We start from the raw sequence: 23,667 nt of genomic DNA on the forward strand, positions 1-23,667 counted from the left end.
CGTATGCAGTCCTGATTGTGGCGCTCACCTGCACGGCGCCAAACACGCATACGACCATCATTGGCACCAAGGCAGAAGCGACTCTCATCGCTGAAGACGACACGTCTCCATTCGTCCCTCCATTCACGCCTGTCGCGACACCACTGGAGGCGGGCTGCACGATGTTGGGGCGTGAGCGGAAGACGGCCTAAAGGTGTGCGGGACCGTAGCCCAGCTTCATGGAGACGGTTGCGAATGGTCCTCGCCGATACCCCAGGAGCAACAGTGTCCCTAATTTGCTGGGAAGTGGCGGTGCAGTCCCCTACGGCACTGCGTAGGATCCTACGGTCTTGGCGTGCATCCGTGCGTCGCTGCGGTCCGGTCCCAGGTCGACGGGCACGTGCACCTTCCGCCGACCACTGGCGACAACATCGATGCACTGTGGAGACCTCACGCCCCACGTGTTGAGCAATTCGGCGGTACGTCCACCCGGCCTCCCGCATGCCCACTATACGCCCTCGCTCAAAGTCCGTCAACTGCACATACGGTTCACGTCCACGCTGTCGCGGCATGCTACCAGTGTTAAAGACTGCGATGGAGCTCCGTATGCCACGGCAAACTGGCTGACACTGACGGCGGCGGTGCACAAATGCTGCACAGCTAGCGCCATTCGACGGCCAACACCGCGGTTCCTGGTGTGTCCGCTGTGGCGTGCGTGTGATCATTGCTTGTACAGCCCTCTCGCAGTGTCCGGAGCAAGTATGGTGGGTCTGACACACCGGTGTCAATGTGTTCTTTTTTCCATTTCCAGGAGTGTATGTATTAACATCTCAGCGTTTAATGCCTTTATGTAAACCTTTTTGGAGTTCTGCTCAGTGTATTAGCACTGTCTACCGTATATACTGAATTTAGTAATAAAGTTATTGTTTGTGCGGGAAAATAGAAGGTTGAGGATAAACACTAGTGATAAAATCTAAAGTTTCTCAAGTGTAACGCCTTCGCATTGTTTCAGTATCATTCACACGTCTCCTGGAAAGGTGCAAATCTTGGCCACACCTACACTGTAGCATTGTATGTTTGACGTTATTCCGTTTGTAAGTCTGAAAAGAATTTAACTTGTGTTTTCAAAACAAACGAGGAGTCCATTTGCAGATAATCCCTTAACAATTATTTGAAAAATCGTTGTAGACAGTATTTTTCCAGGCGACCCAGGATCAAATCTACCAGCAGTCGCAAAATTTATCTGTCATTCCAGCATTGCTTGAATTACTTAGAACTACATTCAACGTAAATGGCAATTTTTCTGTAGGAAGAAAGAATGTCTTACATCAGCTGTTGTAACAATATGTTTATTTCCAAGAAAATTACAGTCATATATTTTTGTAGGAAAAAACACGTTAAGCAGTATATAAATATCTGGGAATATATATAACAAAAGTGGACAAACATAACGGAGAAGGAGGTTTCTATATGTGAGGAAAGTTGGAGTTGTCTTTTTGTAGCCTTTGTGAACTGAATAAGTTTCATCCATTTTATCAAAAATAAATAGCGCTACCATTTTTTTAAAAGTATGACTTTGGTAACAATACGAGTTCAACAAAGAACATAGGCGGAGTCTAAAGAAGCACAAACGGTCTACATAGTTCTGGCTGTCCAAAAAGAAAGGAATCTTATGCAGTCTAGAATAAAACTTCAGATAACAGTCAAATGTGTAAGGTAGCGACGTGCTTTCCGTTCCAAGCCCATTACTGCTATAACAATGGTATTTACAATGCTCTCTACAGTAACACTGGAGAAACTGGAGAATGAGCCTGTAACTCTGATCGTGCGCCCTCTGCAACTTTGCAAGTTTGTGAAAAAGTGGCTAAAATGCGACTTATTGTTTAATAATTACATATTTTAGAAGAACTCAAAGTCAGTTCAGTTGTTTGGTCCATGCTGATAAATAATTTGTGTGCCAATCAACATTAATTTACGTTGTCACAAACCATGGAAGGCTTTGACACTAAGCATCATTCCTGGGCGAAATTATTAGAAAAGATGCAAGTTACTTAACTGACAGTTATGGTTGTGAAATGGAAAACTATACCCATTTAAAATGGAGTGTATCCACTATTAAACCATGTAGACACCCCATTGCAGATGAGGAGGAAAAATTGCAAAGGAAGGTAAAAGTGGTTCACGGATCAACATCATGGATTCTTTTTTCAGTGAAGCCAACAGAAAGACGCAAAAATTGTTTACATACATACAGTATGCTGTTTGGATATATGAAGAGGAACTAAAAATTAAAGGTTTATTGTCAGGGTATCTGCAGTAATCAGAGTTCTTCAAGCTATTGGCATTTTTGCTTGTGCCTCTGAGACTTAAAGTGGCAACAAAAATAAACTGTCTCACAGCATGTGAAATAGCAATGCCGAAGCTACATGGAGGAACTTTAGTGCCTCACATTTGCTACTGGTGATAAAACAGGGGTTGATTACGTCACTGTGGATCCATACAGTGGCGTTAGTCAAATTAACCAAGTCTGAAGAAGTTCAGGCACATATAGTCTGCATGGAGAAGCCATGAAACTGTGTTCTGGGATCTGAAAGATCTCTTTGAATTTCCTGCCATCAGGATTATCACAGACACTATGAGAGGTTTACGCCACATTGAGAAAATTTCAGGACGTAGTTGCCTGCAAATTACAAGTGTATGTCATGAAGCTGAGACCATGTTGAACAGGAAGATGTGGAAAGTTCGATTGACGCAAGGGTGACAATTAAGGTAACAAAAGCAGAGAAACCAAGGAGGAGATAGAGAGTTAAGAAGTACTGGGAAGTAAGAAGGTATACTGAACAAGTTACTCTTCATCCAATAGGGTCAAGCCGAACTAAATAAATAAGTAAATCACGAGTGGGTGGTCAAAAGCTGTGCCGTTTAACTTACCAAAATAAAAAGAAACTTAAGGTCAAGGTTTCTGCATGATCTTCAGCTGCAAGGAAGATATTGTGCATGGCCGCCTATGTGGCCATACAGAATTGGCTGATTATGTCATGAAGGGGCACAGTAATGAATTTAAATTGGGTCCCAGACTTCAGTCACAATTCACTCATTAGGACCTACATCAGATGCACAACATGATCTGCAACAGACACATGGCCATAAGTGCTGAGACATTAATGATGACCATAGGTCTAACTGACCAGTGAGAAACTTGGACTGCTCACCTCAAGAAAGCAAATCCTGACTATAATGACCATTCTCATCTTGATACTAGTTATTGTGGTCAGTGGGCTAAACTTCAATTCAGTGCCCAGTTACAGAAATGGCCGCAAAAATTCACGATATTTCGCTGTTTTCAAATGCATATGTTGAAGAGTTCAGGGAATACATAATTTTACATTGTAGACCACTTGGCGACTGACTCACAATGCCAATATTCTTGGGGTGACCAAAGGTGATGATATGCGGTAGACACTGTGAACGAGGGTGATGATGTGGATGAGGATGGTGAGAGCATTGATGATAACGATAGTTAGAGGACACCAACTGGCCATTCAGAGAACCAAACATCCAGGATCCGGGGCCTCGTCACAGCTGGTGCTGAGGGGCTCGAGGCAGTCTTCTCCAGCGAGGCAGCCTGACCCTGGAGTGTGCAGAGGTCCTCGTCCACTGGCGACCCTCGGGTCTTCACTTCTTGAAGTACCAGAGCGATGCAGACTCTCCTCCGTGGCCACCATCACCACCGGACTCCTGCCATGCACTCAGGTCCACAGCTGGCAGCGAGTCGCACGGCACAATTGGGTTTCTGCAACATTGGAATGGTAAAGTCTACTAAGGGATGAGGTCATATTTTAATTGAAAGAAAGCATGTATCAGGTTTCTTAATATTATAATTATGTGTTTTGGCCCAATTATGCATCTTCAGATCCAAAATACAAGATTGTCCTTCGACAGCAATAAATTTCTTCCACTTTGAGTCACCTTGTTCCTAAGATTTTCTCTGTACAATCGTTCGATTTTTCAGGCACCATACCCTGCTACTCCATACATAAAATGCAATTCACAAATTGTGGCAATGGGTAATGGTTAACCACCAGTAATGCACTATAAATAGGGTAAACTCCACTTAGGGTATTTTACAGATAACTGCATATTCCTTCTCTAGGTAGCGCTCCATACATCTGTATATTCACTCCTCAAGCCATCATACAGTGCATGGCAGAGGGTACCATACTTCATACCATTGTCATACTTCTTGTTCCATTTGCGTACTAAGCGAGGGAAATATGATGAGTGTGTACTGCTCTGCATGTGCCCTGTTCCCTCTTATCTTATTCTCACAATCCTAAAATGAGATGGATGGTGGCACCATGATGGCCCATTGTATTCTTCGAAAGCAGAATCTCTAAATTACTCAACACAGTGTTGAAAAAACTTCATACTTCTTCCTATGAGTCCCATTTAGATTATTTGAGTATTCCTGTTACACTTTTTATGGGCTATACACATCTGTGACGATCCCAGCTGTGTGCCCCCGAGTTCTTTCTATTTCTGTTGTCATGGCTAGTTGATAATGACTTCAAACGCTGAAAGTGTTGTAGAATCACTACTTAGTTTTAAGTGAAACTTGTAGGAATCTGTAAGAAAGCCGCTGTTGCGATAGCTACTGCTGGCTGATAAGTCTAGTGTGGTGACATGTAAGCTATAGCAACATGTATGCAATGGATTATGAGACTTGATAGTTGTGCTTGGCAATACATGCATTGCACAGCAGTAAAAGAATTGTCACTAGAAGAGGGCGAGAACCATACTGTCAGCTACGCAACCGAGGACTGGGTAATAGTGCAACAGATGTGCCCTGGAGCCATGTAAACAGCTGTGAATTTTGAGGCAGATTCATTTGGAGTCCAGCAACAGCACTATGATACCAGAGCCATGTTAGCTGATTTACCTCCTGTAATCTTCATTTTCGACCATTAATTCCCTATCTTAAAATAATAGATTGATGACGCGCTAGCGTCTCCATGGCTTTGCTCCCACAATTCGGAAAACTCTATAAGTGAATTTAGTTACGTTTTTTTATGAAGGAAGCATTAGAATATCAGCTTCTTTTGCGTGCTTACAGTTTACTGATATTATGTGAAATAATTTTCTGAGGGAGTTCCACGCATAGATACAAAGTACGCATTTGTACAAAAACCTGTTGTAAGCATACTACGTGATGTCCATCCTCTGATTTGATACAGACAACTGTTTAAAAAACTAAACACGCTAACACTGTCAGGATACACGAAATCTCCTCTGAAGTTCGTTGTGGAGAATCAGGTTCAATTTGAAAGCCATAACAGAATTCCAAAATGCAACACTGTGAACAAAAACAGGCTCTACCAAAACTGAATCTTATTCTTGTACAGAAAGGAGTGAAGTACGCAACCATATACATATGTGACCACATTTCTTGTGAATTATACTGATAGAAAACGAATTGAGAAACAATTTAAAATAACCTGTGCGATAACACCTTCTAACCCATAATCGAATTTCTGAGTAGATAGTATGTGGTTGCGTTAGTCTTATCAAATTTCGTTGTAGGTTATGATTTAAAAAAAAAGAATTATGTAAATAGCTAGCATTTAAGGTTTATTTGTAATCCTTTCAACAAGTGCCACATCACAACAAATTGCTGTGAATATGATCCATGTAACACCCAAAAACTTAACTAAAGCGAGTTAAATTTTCAATGCTGTATTTAGTAGATGAAGATTTTGAGCGAATTTTGCATGCTGCAATGACATTACATATGGAACAACTAGATATCGTAGTAGTTGTGTACCTTGTATTACGGCCACCAACGAGGCAGTACTGATAGTTTTCTGTCGGAAATCTGTAAATCCACCTTGATGGACGACAAATCAATACAGCTCTGTAGTGACTATAGATTGATGGCTCAGAAAACTTCCAAAAATTGTTTGGAACTAGAGAAAAGTAACAAAGTAACATGTTCCGAAATGGAGTGTTCATAAGGAAATGTTTGTACTATTTTGGTCAACAACTGTGTATGAATAATGGAGTAGGAGAGTACACTCAGCATAGTGGTGTGTTGACGTACACACATACTGTTTCCATCGAAAGAAACAGATTTCACTCATACAATGAAGTTCATAAGTTATTGTAAAGTACTAGAACATAGGTCTCCAAATTAACCCCTCTGGGCCTCTGTTTTTAAGTTATCGTAACTTCTTGTTTGTTAACAGCTGTCTGTTCCACAACTCTAGTATCCCAGTTAACTGGGAAGCTGCATTGTGAACTCGAGCATACTTGTAGTTGTAAATTCCAACGAATATAATGCAGTTAATAAGTTGGTCCATCAATTGATCCCTGCAGGCACTCATTTTTTAGTTATCATAACTGCTATTTTGTGTAAAAGATCTCTACTACATAGCTCTTCGATCATAACTGTCAATGAAGCAGTGGTGTGGATAGTCTAATTCATGTTGTTTTAGTGTACAAGTGGCAAACGTCGAGCAATACTCACCCGTGGTTGATCTTCTCGAACGCTCGTGGCTGCATACTCTTCACGTGATCTGAGTTGTCACACAGCAGCCTGGCCATGTTCGCCTTCCTGATTTCCTGAAGTTGTTCTGCAAAGGAACAGGTAATACAGTCAGATGAGGTGTTTCACTGTCTTACCAGTACAATTCAACACATGCTTAAATTATGTTGGTTGTAATACGGACAATGAGGAGTTGTAGGTAGGTTTCTATTCCAGGCTACAGGCATCCCTGTATGAACTTCTGATTTATAACCACTAATTTTCATTGTTCCGCGAATGGAAATAATACCCCCTCGTACATCTGCACCTACCTCTACATATACGAGGGTAATCCCAAAAGTAAGGTCTGCTATTTTTTTAGAAGTACACACACCTGTTTATTTCTGCTATGGTTTACATCAGTTTACAGCTTGAAAATTTAGCTATAATCAACATCTCTGTCGATGCATTTTTGTAGACGCTGTGGCAGTTTTTGTATGCCCATGTCATACCAGCTCGCCGCCAAGCTGCTCAGAAAGTTATGAACGTCTTCTTTCACCTCGTCGTCGGAGCTGAAACGCTGGGACCACAATTAACGCTGACAGGTACTGTGAGACTCTGAAAAAACTCAAACGGGCAATTCAGAACCGGAGAAGAGGAAACCTATAGCCCTGACTTGGCGCCCAGTGACTATCACCTGTTCCCTAGGTTAAAAGAACATTTGGCCGGAAAGCGATTCAGCTCCGACGACGAGGTGAAAGAAGAGGTTCATAACATTCTGAACAGCATGGCAGCTAACTGGTATGACATGGGCATACAAAAACTGCCACAGAGTCTGCAAAAACGCATAGACAGAAATGGCGATTATAGCTAAATTTTCAAGCTGTAAACTGATGTAAACCATAGCAGAAATAAACAGGTGTCTGTACTTCTAAAAAAATAGGAGACCTTACTTTTGGGATTACCCTCGTACAAGTGTGTGCAAAAAAAGGCAATTTTTGTTTTTTGGAAAGAATTTTATTTATTCGCCTTCCAAATAGTCCCCATCAGAGATATTATACACTTGTGTCAGAGCATTGTCCAATCCCCGAAACACTCCTGGAAATCGATCGTCGGGGCTCCTCTTAGATTTCTCAGCGATGCGTTTTTTATCTCATCTGCGGTTGTAAAACGACGGCTTTTTAAGATTTTCTTTATTTTTGGGAACAGAAAAGAAGTCACGCTGAGTACTGTCTGGTGAATATGAAGGCTGGATCATCTTTACGGTAATGTTTCTGGCCAAAAGTTCACCAACAAGTAACGAAGTGTGAGGAGGTGCACTATTGTGGTGCAAAAAGCACGAATTGTTTCGGCACAAATCCAGGCATCTTTTTCGGATTGCTTCACGCAAAAAACTTTTAGCTTTTAAATAATACTCTTTACTGATTGTCCTTGCATGGCCATAGCTTCTGGCCACCAAGGCCGGCAGTCTGGCTCTGGCGGCCAGAATCTATGATCCTGTGTGTGCGCGCTGCATTTGCGTCAGTATTTGTGAGTGTATGTTGTCTATTCTAATGATGACCTATTTGGCCGAAAGCTTTGTTTGAGTCATTTGCCGTGCCTGTCTGCGATTCAGCATCTCAGTTATATGGTGAGTAGCAACTATCCTTTTCATAATATTGTCTAAGGAAATATCTTATTGATGAATAACGTCTCCATTATGTGTATCTGTTGTGTTTGTTAAACTTACGGAAAAACCCTGTGAACTTAACCACCAATCTAATATACAGGGTGAGTCACTAGCTATTGCCACCTAGAATAACTCCGAAAATATGGTAGTAGCTGAAAAGTTTGTGCGACAAAAGTTGCGTGGGACAACGGGGGCCATAATATGACGTTGGTTTTTTATTGCTAGGTTGGGTCGCGTCAGAGATATTAACGTCAACTTTTTTTTTTTAATAGGATGCTATAGGTCGGTAGGTTATTTTCTGACAGCGGCTATCGCGACGAATCCAATGATGTGTAAGGTGTTTGAAGGTCAAAGAAGGTCAAAAAGGTGGCATGGATGTCCATTTACAGAAAGTGTTCGAAGTAATGACCATTGGTATCGATGCAGTGCTGCAATCTTCTTATCATGGAATAAGCGGTATTCTTTATCACACCGACACTTACCGAAGCACATGCTCTGACAATTCTTTCTCGTATAGCGTGCAAATAGTAAATATTCGCCGAATATGGCGTATCCATCTAACGTGCCATTGACATGTAAACACCATTAGACGGTTTCGCAATATAACACTAATATGATCGGCAAGACTAGTATCGTCGAATCAAGCGAATGTGAATGATGTATTCCTTAGAAGAACAAGTTGATATGCTTCTCATTTACGGAGAACGCCAACGAAATTCAGCGAGAGTTAGAGACTTATACGCTGAAAGATATCCTCAACGTACTCACGCTACACGTCGTACATTTAAATATGTGAATGATAAACTGAGGACAACTGGATCTTTAACGTATCGGAAACGTATCCGGTAAAGGAAAGTTACTAACGTGGAAACGGAAATTAGTACTCTTGCCATTGTGGTTCGAAATTCTTGTGTTAGTTCGCGTCCAATCGCAAGGGAATCTAGCATGAGCCAAAGTAGTGTTGTTCGTGTTCTGCATCGCCGTAAATATCATCCCTACTACATGAGTCTCCACGAAGAATTAACTGGTACGGATTGTATGCGTCGCATTGAATTCTGCCGATGGGCTCAACTTCATATTCAGAGGGGTGATACATTTATTAATTTGATTTTATTTACTGACGAGGCATCATTCACGAACCACGGAAATGTTAATTTGCATAACATGTATTATTGGGCAACTGAAAATCCATGTTGGCTGTGGCAAGCTGCACACCAAAAACCGTAGTCGGTGAATGTATGGTGTGGGATTCTGGAGGACAGAATTACAGGCCCCTATTTCATCGAAGGTAATCTTAATGGTAGGAAGTACACCACAGTCCTGCAGGAAACATTAGGTTTGTTATTGGAAGAAATACCTTTAGGAACAAGGAACAGAATGTGGTATCAACATGATGGGTGTCCGGCACATTTTCCGCTGATGGTTAGAAATGAGTTGCAGAGACAATTTCCAAATCGTTGGATTGGACGCGGAGGAGATGTGTCGTGGCCGGCTCGTTCGCCAGACTTGACGCCTCTGGATTTTTTCTTGTGGGGATTCGTAAAAGACATTCTTTACAAAGACGTTCCAACTACTCCTGAAGATATGTGAGGGAGGATTGTCAGAGCATGTGCTTCGTTAAGAGCCGAAGTGATAAGGAATACCACTCAATCCATGGTAAGAAGATTGCAGCAGTGCATTTATACCAGTGGTCATCACTTCGAACACCTTCTGTAAGTGGACGTTCTTGTCACCTTTGTGACCTTCGTTGACCTTCAAAGACGTTACTGTTACACATTTACACATCATTGGTTTCGTCCCTATAGCCGCTATCAAAAAATAAGTACCAAACTATAGCATCCCATTTAAAAAAAACAAAGTTGACCTTAATATAAACACAACGGTACAGGTGAGCCCCTGTTAATCAGCCACCATTACTGGATATCTGCTTGCCGAATAACTGGCACCACGCAGGGAAGCCGTACCGTACACTGCATGCAGACAAGCTCAACCCCCCCCCCCCCCACACGGTGAGATGATCGATGGCCGATCTCCAACTACTATATAACGATCCTGACTGTTCCAGGAATGCAGCGGCTGCAGCAAACCGGGATACATCGTCATCGCTCGCCACGGTAATGATGCATGATACCCATACTAACAAACCCAACCTTGCATGAACTATCTCAGCTAGTAAGCCACTACTGCTCTTACTACCCATCCCACTATCGCAGAGGTTTTTTCCCACGGCACGACCCTTGGCACTTTTTTCCCTCTGCTCTTCAAATTGCTACCCTCATTCGCGTTTCGTCCACTATCTATCACCTGATGGACCGTGTTAATGCGCACTCTTACCCAGACTCACGGATAACATCACAGCCCAGCATCCTGTGATCGACTTATTAAATAACTAACATGTTGACGGAGGTGAGAGTAGAACTTTTGGTTTGGTCACCGCGTTGGTGCGGGTGTGGAGGGGCCCCATCTCTCTTATAAAATATTTCTGAAGCAACCGAACCTAACAACAAAAAACCAACGTCATATTATGGATCCCGTTGTCCGATGCAACTTTTATCCTACGAACTTTTCAGCTCCTATCATACTTTCGGAGTTGTTCTAGGTGGCAGTAGTTAGTGACTGACCCTGTATTACGCAAAATACCGAGCAATGTCAGCAGAGTGGTTATGACACTGGACTGAGATTCATGAGGCGTGATGGGAACGAAAGTCAGTGGAGTAGGAGGAAATACCAGGTGTACCGGTATGAAATGAGCGTTTTTTTTGTGAAAATGAAACACTAATTTTGAATTGAAAAGTAAAAACATTTTATTCAAAGTACTGACCATTGCTTTCTATACATTTTGACCACATTTCTGGCAATTTGTGGACACCACGCCAATAGAAATGTTCGTCCTTTGAAGCAAACCAATCAGACACCCAAAGCCGGCCGCGGTGGCCGAGCGGTTCTAGGCGCTTCAGTCCGGAACCGCGTGACTGCTGCGGTCGCAGGTTCGAATCCTGCCTCGGGCATCGATGTGTGTGATGTGCTTAGGTTAGTTAGGTTTAAGCAGTTCTAAGTTCTAGGGGACTGATGACCTCAGACGTTAAGTCCCGTAGTGCTCAGAGCCATTTGAACCAGACACCCAATTTTCGACTTCTTCGTAGGAATCGAAGTGTTCCTCAGCCAATGCGTGTCCCACTGATGAAAACAAATGGTAGTCGGAAGGGGCCACTTCTGGTGAATACGACGGGAGGGGCAGCAGCTCCCAGCCAAGTGTTTTGATTGTATCCTGAACCAGTTTTGCTTTGTGTGCAGGTCCAGTGTCGTGTAAAAAAATTACTTTGCCATGTCTTCTGGCCCATTCTGGTCTTTTTTCGATTAATGCATAGTTCAGATTGATCATTTGTTGTCTGTAGCGATTAGTATTCACAGTTTCACCGGGTTTTAGAAGCTCATGATACACCACACCTTTCTGATCCCACCAAACACAGAGCATTGTCTTCTTGCCGAATCGATCTGGTTTTTGCAGTCGATGTTGATGGTTGTCCCGGATTAATCCATGATTTTTCCCGCTTAGGATTCTTAAAATAAATCCATTTTTCATCGCCAGTAACAATTCGATGCAAAATTGATTTTCTTTCATGTCTTTGAAGCAAAATTGCCGGCCGTTGTGGCCGAGCGGTTCTAGGCGCTTCAGTCAAAGATATTTAGTATACAGCAAGTCACGGAACAAACAACATCATATGTTTCCATCGTGTTAACAATGTCGAATTTTGTACCAGAAAGTGATGTTTTGCTGAAAGCATTAATTTTTTGTTTTCATTTGAAAAAAAAAAGTGCTGCAGAGTCGCATCGACTGCTTGTCGAGGCTTATGGTGATCATGCTCTATCAGAAGCAACACGGTTCCAGACTGACGCGCCTAGAACCGCTCGGCCACACTGGCCGGCCAACATTTAGCATTGCTGCCATTTGCTTCTGACTCAAAATATCATCTTCATCCAATATTGCTTGCAATTCGGCATCTTCGAACTTTTTTGGTGGTCTTCCTCGTTCTTCATTTCTTACATCAAAATCGTTATTTCTGAACTGTTGAAACCGTCTTTTACGTGTTGCTTCTGATAGAGCATGATCACCATAAGCCTCGACAAGCAGTCAATGCGACTCTGCAGCCCTTTTTTTTTTCAAATGAAAACAAAAAATTAATGCTTTCAGCAAAACATCACTTTCTGGTACAAAATTCGACATTGTTAACACGATGAAAACATATGATGTTATTTGTTCCGTGACTTGCTGTATACTAAATATCTGTGACAAATGTCATACCAACCAAACAAAATAAAAATTAAGGCTCGTTCACGTCGAATGTTCCCTATCGACACATTTGTACCTTGAGGCTCATTTCGTACCGGTACACCTGGTAGACCCGTTTCGTCCAGTAGGAGTTGGAGTGTGTAGTGACGTACCTGGCGTGAATCCGGCGTGCTTGAAGTCGTAGAAGAAGCGGTCGCCCTGGCGCGTCCTCCTGAACTGCTCGGCCATGATGCAGACGAACGTGGGTCCGGCCAGCGCGCCCTGCACGTGCACCTCCAGAGAGCCGCCCACCGTCAGGTCCACGTCGTCCGGGTGCTCGTACAGCTTGGACAGCTTCTCCACGTTCTGAACACCACAAAGCCTCATTACAGTCCCTCATCTGAGTGCACCAAGAAGTGATCTGTTGGTTACAGTGGTGTACGTCAGTGCTCGGACTTCAAGAATGTCATGCATTGTGTCCCTGAACTACAGGGTGGTCCATTGATCGTCACCGGGCCAAATATCTCACGAAATAAGCATCAAACGCAAAAAAACTACAAAGAACGAAACTCGTCTAGCTTGAACGGGGAAACCAGATGGCGCTATGGTTGGCTCGCTAGATGGCCATAGGTCAAACGGATATCAACTGCGTTTTTTAAATAGGAACCCCCATTTTTATTACATATTCGTGTAGTACGTAAAGAAATATGAATGTTTTAGTTGGACCACTGTAATAGTCACAAAAGTATAAGCACGTGGTATCACGTAACATATCGCCAGTGCGGACGGTATTTGCTTCGTGATACATGACCCGTGTTAAAATGGACCGTTTACCAATTGCAGAAAAGGTCGATATCGTGTTGATGTATGGCTATTGTGATCAAAATGCCCAACGGGCGTGTGCTATGTATCCTGCTCGGTATACTGGATGACATCATCCAAGTGTCCGGACCGTTCGCCAGATAGTTACATTATTTAAAGAAACAGGAAGTGTTCAGCCACATGTGAAACGTCAACCACGACCTGCAACAAATGATGATGCCCAAGTACGTGTTTTAGCTACTGTCGCGGCTAACCCGCACATCACTAGCAGACAAATTGCGCGAGAATCGGGAATCTCAAAAAACGTCGGTGTTGAGAATGCTACATCAACGTCGATTGCACCCGTACCATATTTCTGTGCACCAGGAATTGCACGGCGACGACTTTGAACGTCGTGTACAGTTCTGCCACTGAGCACAAGAGAAGTTACGGGACGATGACAGATTTTTTGCACGCGTTCTATTTAGCGACGAAGCGTCATTCACCAACAGAGGTAACGTAAACCGCATAATATGCACTACTGGGCAACGGAAAATCCACGATGGCTGCGACAAGTGGAACATCAGCGACCTTGGCGGGTTAATGTATGGCGCGGCAGTACGGGAGGAAGGATAATTGGCCCCCATTTTATCGACGGCAATCTAAATGGTGGAATGTATGCTGATATCCTATGTAATGTTCTACTGATGTTACTACAAGATGTTTCAGTGCATGACAGAATGGCGTTGTACTTCCAACATGATGGATGTCCGGCACATAGCTCGCGTGCGGTTGAAGCGGCATTGAAAAGCTTATTTCAAGACAGGTGGATTGGTCGTCGAAGCACCATACCGTGGCCCGCTCGTTCACCGGATCTGACGTCCCCGGTTTTCTTTCTGTGGGAAAGGTTGAAGGATATTTGCTATCGTGATCCACCAACAACGCCTGACAACATGCGTCAGCTCATTGTCAATGCATGTGCGAACATTACGGAAGGCGAACTACTCGCTGTTGAGAGGAATGTCGTTACACGTATTGCCAAATGCAATGAGGTTGACGGATATCATTTTGATCATTTGGAACAACCGAAATAAAATGTTCAATCGTACCTACGTTCTGTATTTTAATTTAAAAAACCTGCCTGTTACCAACTGTTCGTCTAAAATTGTGAGCCGTATGTTTGTGACTATTACAGCGCCATCTATCACAAAGCGGAAAAAGTGGTCCAACTAAAACATTCATATTTCTTTGCGTACTACACGAATATGTAATAAAAATGGGGGTTCCTGTTTAAAAAACCGGACTTGATATCAGTTTGACCTATGACAGCGCCATCTATAGGGCCAACCATAGCGTCATCTGGTTTCCCCCTTCAAGCTAGACAAGTTTCGTTCTTTGTAGTTTTTTCGTTTGGCGCTTATTTCGTGAGATATTTGGCCTCGTCACGATCCATGGACCACCCTGTATAGGGTCGCAATTATTGAGACAACAGAGGAATCTAAATTGGATATTTTGATGATTATAGAATTGAAACTTTCACATCATAATACACTGAAGCGCCAAAGAAACTGGTATAGGGTTGCGTATTGAAGTACAGAGATATATAAACAGGTAGAATATGGCGCTTCGGTCGGCAACGCCTACATAAGACAAGTGTCTGCTGTTCATTTTTGGAACACAAACTTCGAATAGCTTATAGACAGAAGTGATGACACTTTCTGCAGGACCTGACCATCATTTCGCAGGACAATGCTCAAGCACGTACAGTGCAAGCAGTTACTGATTTGTTTGATTAATGGGGCTGCTAACTGCTATACCACCAACTGCACTCCCCTGACTTAAGCCCTCGTGAGTTCAACTCGATTTCTAAACTGAAGGAAACACTTCACGGCATTCGATTCAGAACTGCTACAAATTCGTCGGACAATAGACCGCACCGCTCGAACTTTCAACACAATTGGCACTGCTAAGAGTATCGTACGACTTCCACATCTCTGGCAACGGGATATACACAATGCTGGTGACTACTTTGAAGGTCAGTAAAACTTTGAAACACGTATCTATTTTGTACAAACTGTAAATAAATAGTTGCCACTATTAGTTCCAACTCTCGTATAAAACAGGCCAAAATTTCAACGTACCGTGCAGCATTCATTGTCGTTCCCTTAGGTAGAAATTCCTTGTTGATACTGCCTCGACTATCGAAAAAGGTGTTGAGCATCGTTTTGATGCGTGATTTTTTCGGCTCTGACCTTTGACGTAGATCCCCATTCCATGCTTTGACGTTTCGTTTCAGGGTCGTACCGTAGACACCAGATTTCATCCTCAGTGACAATACGGTTCAAGAAATTGGTTATCGCATCCACCGTTTCGACAAAATCCTGTGAAGCCTATAAACGTGGCTGCTTCTGATCGTCAGTCAAGTGATGTTGCCCAAGACGACAACACATTTTCCTCTTCCCTAACTCCTGGGTAAGGATTTGCCGCACAGATACACGGTTCGTTTGCAGTTCATCCACCATTATGCGCACAGTTAATCGAAGGTCGTTCGTGATTAATGTCCTCACTTTTTCAATGTTTTCGTCACTGACGGCGGTCACCGCTCGTCCGCTACGGGGATTATCAGAAAAACTTTTCCGGCGTCCGCGAAAACTGGCGAACCACTGGTACACACACTTCATGGACAGTGCTTCATCCCCATAAACACGTACCAGCATTGCACGCGTTTCTTTCGGTGTCTTGCCAAGCTTAAACAAAACTTTAAATTGATCCTTTGTCGTTCGTTTTCCTGTTCTCAAATCAGAACTATCGCACTAAACAAGCACTTGGTCCAACACGTCTAACACGGAACACTCATGATGCTCAATTGAACTACGGTAGTCCGCAGCTCGTGGTCGTGCGGTAGCGTTCTCGCTTCCCGCGGCCGGGTTCCCGGGTTCGATTCCCGGCGGGGTCAGGGATTTTCTCTGCCTCGTGATGGCTGGGTGTTGTGTGATGTCCTTAGGTTAGTTAGGTTTAAGTAGTTCTAAGTTCTAGGGGACTGATGACCATAGATGTTAAGTCCCATAGTGCTCAGAGGAATTTTTTGAACTACGGGAGGCACTGGTTGTCAACACCGGCCCTTACGCAGGTGCAGCGTTGTGAGTCGCCAGTGTGGCCTGATCGACCATTCTGACTTCATTCACCGAACTTTATTGTCAGAGGTTGTATATATGTAAATTATTGTTGCAAGAGTTTCCTGTTGTTTTTGACAGATGCAAAATTTGTTCGTGAATAACGGAAACATGTTTTATATAATCTTCACGAAGTGCTGAAGCGATGTGTGATATGTTTTTGTTGTGCGGATTTTTAACGGTACCTCTTTGTTGAGCAAATTGTATTTTCTCTGACTATATAGCAAATCTGTATTTTTTTCTTTATTTGTACTGCAATATCCCTTGCTTTCACTTTTACAAATTAACTCTTTTCCAGTAGAACCTGAATTCAACATTGACAATTTCAGTTTTGCTATAAATACTGTTTATACTTATGTAACAGACATGAAGGTGAGTATGCACAACAAAAATGTTCCGTAGGTTACCCGGCTCTTTATACATTCTCACTCAGTATCCAGATGATTCATCGCTTCCAGCTTTTAGACGAGTCTAATAAGACACTGGTCGCGCAAGTAAATAAAGCGTTAGTTGTGAGGTAACGCCCGACTGGTATGCAACACACCCAACATGCAAGTAACGCAGGTGCGATGTTAACTCACCAAAGCTACTAGGAGAAGTACCGCAGTATACACTTATGATAGTCTACGGTAGCCTGTGGTAGTTTTACAGCTCTAGTCTACATGTTACGACACATCTGCTTCGTATTGGTGCTTTTTACAGCTACGCCACAGCGCGTGGTACGAATCAAAACTTGGACAGGCGCTCTATTTACTGGTGTGTCGCGATAAATACAAGCTAGTAAGGGGCCAATGCTGTAGAATAGTGTTTGTAACACCGAACTGGGATTTCACCCGGACCTGATCACTTATTTGTTTACAAATGCTTCAGTTGTTTAGTAGTATTGGGTTGATGGAAGAGATGGAGAAGATCCAACGGAGAGCAGCGCGCTTCGTTACAGAATCATTTAGTAATCGCGAAAGCGTTACGGAGATGATAGATAAACTCCAGTGGAAGACTCTGCAAGAGAGACGCTCAGTAGCTCGGTACGGGCTTTTGTTAAAGTTTCGAGAACATACCTTCACCGAGGAGTCAAGCAGTATATTGCTTCCTCCTACGTATATCTCGCGAAGAGACCATGAGGATAACATCAGAGAGATTAGAGCCCACACGGAGGGATACCGACAGTCCTTCTTTCCACGAACTATACGAGACTGGAATAGATGGGAGAACCGATAGAGGTACTCGAAGTACCCTCCGCCACCCACCGTCAGGCGGCTTGCGGAGTATGGATATAGATGTAGATACTATGTCATCTGGCTGTAATTCCGAGACATCACAGATTGGTCTTTACGGCGGAAAGAATTCAAGAGTAACTGTACGGAAGGAGTCAGGAAGTGGTGAGGGGCTGGTGCTAGATGTGGGGAACTGCCAGCCCGCGGTCGCTCACCTCTGCGCTGATGACGTCGAGGAAGTCCTCCCAGGAGTGCGCCTTGCGCAGCGAGCAGTGGTGGCGCGCCTCGTTGTAGGAGGCCAGCCCGTGGTCCCGCCCACGCTGGATGTCGATGGCCCGCAAGTCCTGACCCAGGGGCTTGCCGTTACGGAACAGGTACCACGTGATCTGCAAAACAGGGCACGCCGAGCTGCTATCACAAGCGGGACGGGGGTCGCGTCACGGACCGGTATAGCGCTCACCGTTCCGCACTCGACTGGAAAAAACAATGAAATTGTCGTGTGGCACTGTTGGCCGCCGCGTTGCAAGTCTTATTTCAGGTGACGATACATTGGGCGACTTGCATGTCGGTGATGATGAGGCGATGATGAGGACAACGCAACACCCTCTCCACGGGCGGGGGAAATCTCCAACTGTGCCGGGAATCGAACCCGAGTCCGCGCCCGGTAGCAGAATGGTCAGCGCGACAGACTGTCAATCCTAAGGGCCCGGATTGGATTCCCGGCTGGGTCGGAGATTTTCTCTGCTCAGGGACTAGGTGTTGTCCTGATCATCATCATCTCATCCCCATCGATGCACAAGTAGCCGAAGTGGCGTCAAGTCGAAAGACTTGACCCGACGGGAGGCCCTAGTCACACGACATTTGCATTTATCGAACCCGAGCCCGCTGAATAGTAGGCAAGCACGGTGCCACTCACAAGGGGAAGGCCTCAGACACCGCCAACCGATTCAGCTCAAATTTGACAGGTCGCTTGTGTACAACCTAAAACGAAGGAATCTAAGATATTTTGGGTCAACACCCCCGAAATTTTCAGAAAATCCCCCCTAAAGGTTATGACGAGCAATCGACTCAAAACTGGCGGAATCGATAGATAATTGTAAATAGAGCATTGTTCATCTTCAGGTACAGGGTCCGAAAATGCATACCTTTCCAAAAATCGAGGTAAGAAACTTTTACAACTGCCGCTTCTGTACCCACATGGTCAACGCTTTTCGCCGACAGCACCGATAGCGCAACGGCCAAGGTAACCGGCTGTGGCTTGGAGAACCCGGGTTCGAATCTCGAAGAAACCTAGCGGATGTTATTCTTTTCGTTTGTATTTTTCCATATCTCACTTAATAGGGATAGGAGGGTTAATAAGGTAAGTATTATTATCATTCCTTATTGATTTACTTACGTTATTAGCCCTCCTATCCCTATTAATTGAGATATGGAAAAATACAAACGAAAAGAATAACATCCGCTACGTTTCTTCGAGATTCCAACGCGGGTTTTCCAATTCCCAGCCAATTACCTTGGCTATTGCGCTATCGGCGCTGTCGGCGAAAGGCGTTTACCGTAGGGCACAGAAGCGGCAGTTGTAAAAGTTTCTTTCCTCGATTTCTGGAAAATTTTGCGTTTGCGGACCCTATACCTGATGATGAAAAGTGCTCTATTTACAATTATCTACCGATCCCGCCAATTTTGAGTCGATTGCTCGTCATAACCTTTAGGAGTGATTTTCTCAAAATTCCAGGAGTGTTGACACAAAATAACTTAGAGTCCTTCGTTCTAGGTTGTACACAAGCGACGTGCCAAATTTGAGTCGAATCGGTTGGCCGTGTCTGAGGCCTTCCCCTTGTCAGCTAAGGAGGCGGACGACTCGACTGGAGACAAGTAGCTGTACGAATATTATGAGCATGGTATGCCAGTTGTAAAGAAAGAACGCAAGGCTAAAAGGAATATTCCAAGTGAGGATTTTAGAATCGTAAGTATGATTTATAATGGAGCAGAAGTTCTACCAAGTGGGATAAATTGAAGACCTCGCGGAAAACTGGCAAAAAGCATTGAAGAGGAACTATGGATCTGGAAAGGGGAACCATACAAGAGATCCAATTGGACTCTTGATAATTACAGGTGAGGGATACATTAAAAGAAGAACAGTCGCTCGAGTCTCGGTCCGGCCCACAGTTTTAATCTGCCAAGAAGTTTCATATCAACGCACACTCCGCTCCAGAGTGAGTCTCATTCTGGAAACATCCCCCAGGCTGTGGCTAAGCCATGTCTCCGCAATATCCTTTCTTCCAGGAGTACTAGTTCTGCAAGGTTCGCAGGAGATATTCTGTGAAGTTTGGAAAGTAGGAGACGAGGTACTGGCGGAAGTAAAGATGTGAGGACGGGGCGTGAGTCGTGCTTGGGTGGCTCAGTTGGTAGAGCCCTTGCCCGCAAAAGGCAAAGGTTCCGAGTTCGAGTCTCGGTCCGGCACACAGTTTCAATCTGCCAGGAAGTTTCATATCAGCGCACACTCCGCTGCTGAGTGAAAATCTCATTCTGGAGTAGTTTTTACTGTTTTCATTGACTTAGAGAGCGCCTTTCATAGAGTACAGTGGAATACATTAATGAAAATTCGGAGAAAGACTGGAAAGATAGAAGACTGATTAAGAATCTGTACTTACAGCAGAAAATATGAGAACAGGTTGGGAATGAGATGACAGAGGAAAGCACAACTGGAAGAGGGGCGAGGCAAGGTTGCTGTCCCTCCCCAGTACTGTGTAACATATATTTCGAGCATATTATTGATAAATGTTTGAAACGAAAAAGAGAAATGCGGGTTTGGTAGGAGGATAGAATGTATACGATTTGTGGATGATACTATGTTATTCGCAAAGAGCGAAATAATTATGACTGGAATGTTAAAAGAATGAAATAAGACTTGCGAAGAATTCACAATGAGAATTAATAAGAAGAAGATAGATTGTCTGGTGATAAGTGCACCAAAAGTAAGAACAACTTTAAAGTTAGATCTGGACATACAGACTAAGTTATTGCTTTCAGATATCTGGGAAGCACAATTACAGAAGACATGAGATGCAGCAAGGAGGTGAAAACGCGTATAGCAGTTCTCACGGAGGCTTTTGATAAGAAAAGGTTTCCAGGTGGGAGCATGGACAGGGACGTGAGGGAGAGACTGGCGAAGTGCTTTATATGGAGCGTGGCACTGTATGGAGGTGAGACATGGATGCTGAGGAACGAGGAAGAAAGAAGAATAGAAACATTTGAGATGTGGATTTGGAGGAGGATGGAAGAAGTGAAATGGGTAGACAGTGGAAATGAGGGGGTGTTGAGAAGAGTGGGGGAAAGGAAGAGACAGATATTTTTAAGGTAATCAGGAATAGAAAACACAACGGGCTTGGACACTTGTTTACTGATGGATGCTATGGAAGGGTGAATGAAAGAAGGAGAAGACGCAGAAAATACCAGATGGTGGATAGTATAAACATAGGAAACAATTATGAGAAAACGAAGAGGGTAGCAAATGACAGGACTACATAGAGCTACATCCTCTGCCCTCAGAAAGAAGGAGGATGATGATTATACAAAGCAAGACAGAAGCAACGTATTGTGAGTTAAAATAATTTATTCAGGTAGTTAAAGGGAGCCAAACATTAATTGCGATTGGGTAATGGAATTCTGTAGTTGCAAGGGGAAGAGAAGGAAAAATTGTTTATGAATATGGACTTGATGAAAGGAATGAAAGGGGAAGCCAACTGCTAGGATTTTGCACAGAGCAGAATTTAATAACTGCTAACATTCAGTTCAAGAATAGTGAAGGAAAGGGGACCAGCAGACACCAGAAGGTTTCAGATAGTTTAAGTAATCGTAAGACAGAGATTTCAAACTAGATTTTATATTGCAAAACATTTCCACGGTCACATGTGGACTCTATAACTTATTGGTTATGACCTGCAGACTAAAACCGAAGAAATTGCAAAAAGGTAGGAAATTAGGGAGATGGGTCTTGGATGAATTGAAAAAACCAGAATTTATTGTGACTTTCAAAAGGAACATTCGACAACGATTGAATGAAACAGCGCAATGGAATAGAAGACGAATGGGTTTCTTTCAGGAGTGAAATAGTGAAGGCCGTAAGGGATCGAATAAAGAAGAAGACAAGGTCAAGTGAAATTCGTGGTGACACACGAGTTATTGGATTTAACTGAGGAAAGGAGCAAATATGAAAATGCAAAAAATGATACAGGAAAAATGAGATTGACGGAAAGTGCGAAACGCAAAACAGAAATGGCTAGAGGATAAATGTAAGGCTGTAGCAGCATGCATGAATAGACAGATGGATGCGGGTTACTGAAAAATTCAGACAAATTTTGAGAAAGAGAAGCAGGTGTATAAAAATCAAGAGCTCAGGAAGCAAGCGAGTTCTAAGAAACAGAGAACCAAAGACTGAAAGTCGAAACAAATGTGTAGAATCACAGTACAAACAAAACGAAGTTGAAAAAAAATATTATGAAGAAGGAAGAGGAAGTAGATGAATGTCAGATGAGGGACAGGATACTGCGAGGAGGATTCTGTCGGAGCACTGGAAGGCGTAGTCGAAACAGAGCACTTGGAGTAAACGACTTTGCCTTAGAACTACTGACAACATTGGTAAATACAACAGTGACAAGGCTGTTCTGATTGGCACACAAGGTATATGAGAAGAGGAAACTATTTCCGGAGTCCCATAAGTATGCAGCAACCTCAATTCCAAACGAGGCAGCTTCCGAGTGGTAGGAATACTACCGAACTATGAATTTAGTAAGTCAGGGTTGTAAAATATTGACACGAATTCTTTACAGAAGAATGGAAAAACTAGTAGAAATCGACTTCAGGGAAGATCAGTTTGGATTCCGGAGAAGTATAAGATCAGCTGAGGCAGTACTGACCCTAGCACTTATCTTAGAAGACAGTTTAAGAAAAGGCAAATCTACGTTTATAGCAGTTGTAGACTTATGAAAATGTTGACTTGGATACTCTATTTGAAGTTCTGAAGGCAGTGGGGGTAAAATACAGGAAGGGAGAGGCTATTTACACCTTATGCAGAAACGAGGCAGTAGTTGTAAGAGTCGAAGGGCATCATAGGAGAGCTATATTTGAGAAGAAAGTGAGACACGGTTGTAGCCTATCACTGACGTCATTTGGTGCGCACCTTGAGCAAACAGTAAAGGAAACCAAGGAGAGATTTGGAGAGGATATTAAAATTGAGGGGGAAGAAATAAAAACTTTGATGTTTTCCGTTGATGTTGCTGTGCTGTTGGAGACGCAATTACACTAATGGCCATTAAAATTGCTACACCACGAAGATGACGTGCTACAGACGCGAAATTTAACCGACAGGAAGAAGATGCTGTGATATGCAAATGATTAGCTTTTCACAGCATTCACACAAGGTTGGCGCCGGTGGCGGCACCTACAATGTGCTGACATGAGGGAAGTTTCCAACAGATTTCTCATACACAAACAGCAGTTAACCGGCGTTGTCTGGTGAAACGTTGTTGTAATGCCTCGTGTAAGGAGGAGAAATACGCACCATCACGTTTCCGACTTTAAGATCGGATTGTAGCCTATCGCGATTGCGGTTTATCGTATCGCGACGTTGCTGCTTGCGTTGGTCGAGATCCAATGACTGTTAGCAGAATATGGAATCTGTGGGTTCAGGAGGGTAATACGGAACGCTGTGCTGGATCCCAACGGCCTCGTATCACTAGCAGTCGAGGTGACAGGCATCTTATCCGCATGGCTGTAACGGTTCGTGCAGCCACGTCTCGATCCCTGAGTCAACAAAAAATGGTTCAAATGGCTCTGAGCACTATGGGACTCAACTGCTGAGGTCATTAGTCCCCTAGAACTTAGAACCAGTTAAACCTAACTAACCTAAGGACATCACAAACATCCATGCCCGAGGCAGGATTCGAACCTGCGACCGTAGCGGTCTTGCGGTTCCAGACTGCAGCGCCTTTAACCGCACGGCCACTTCGGCCGGCCCTGAGTCAACAGACGGGGCGTTT

The 23,667-nt window shown here is 43.5% G+C and overlaps 1 protein-coding gene across 1 annotated transcript in view; it reads right to left on the reverse strand.

Annotated features, from left to right (window-relative positions):
* Nucleotides 1–2,046: 2,046 nt before the first annotated feature.
* LOC124718742 (peroxidase-like) overlaps nucleotides 2,047–23,667 on the reverse strand; it is a 102,010-nt gene continuing 80,389 nt past the window's right edge. The window contains exons 10-13 of the mRNA XM_047244357.1: nucleotides 17,842–18,012; nucleotides 12,612–12,804; nucleotides 6,503–6,608; nucleotides 2,047–3,772 (exon numbers count right to left, since the gene is read on the reverse strand). Coding sequence (XP_047100313.1) covers nucleotides 3,655–3,772; nucleotides 6,503–6,608; nucleotides 12,612–12,804; nucleotides 17,842–18,012 — 588 coding nt within the window. The 3' untranslated portion in view covers nucleotides 2,047–3,654. The remainder of the gene's footprint in view (nucleotides 3,773–6,502; nucleotides 6,609–12,611; nucleotides 12,805–17,841; nucleotides 18,013–23,667) is intronic.

The sequence above is a fragment of the Schistocerca piceifrons genome, chromosome 10, assembly GCF_021461385.2.
Source record: "Schistocerca piceifrons isolate TAMUIC-IGC-003096 chromosome 10, iqSchPice1.1, whole genome shotgun sequence".
Taxonomy (NCBI): Eukaryota; Metazoa; Arthropoda; class Insecta; order Orthoptera; family Acrididae; genus Schistocerca; species Schistocerca piceifrons.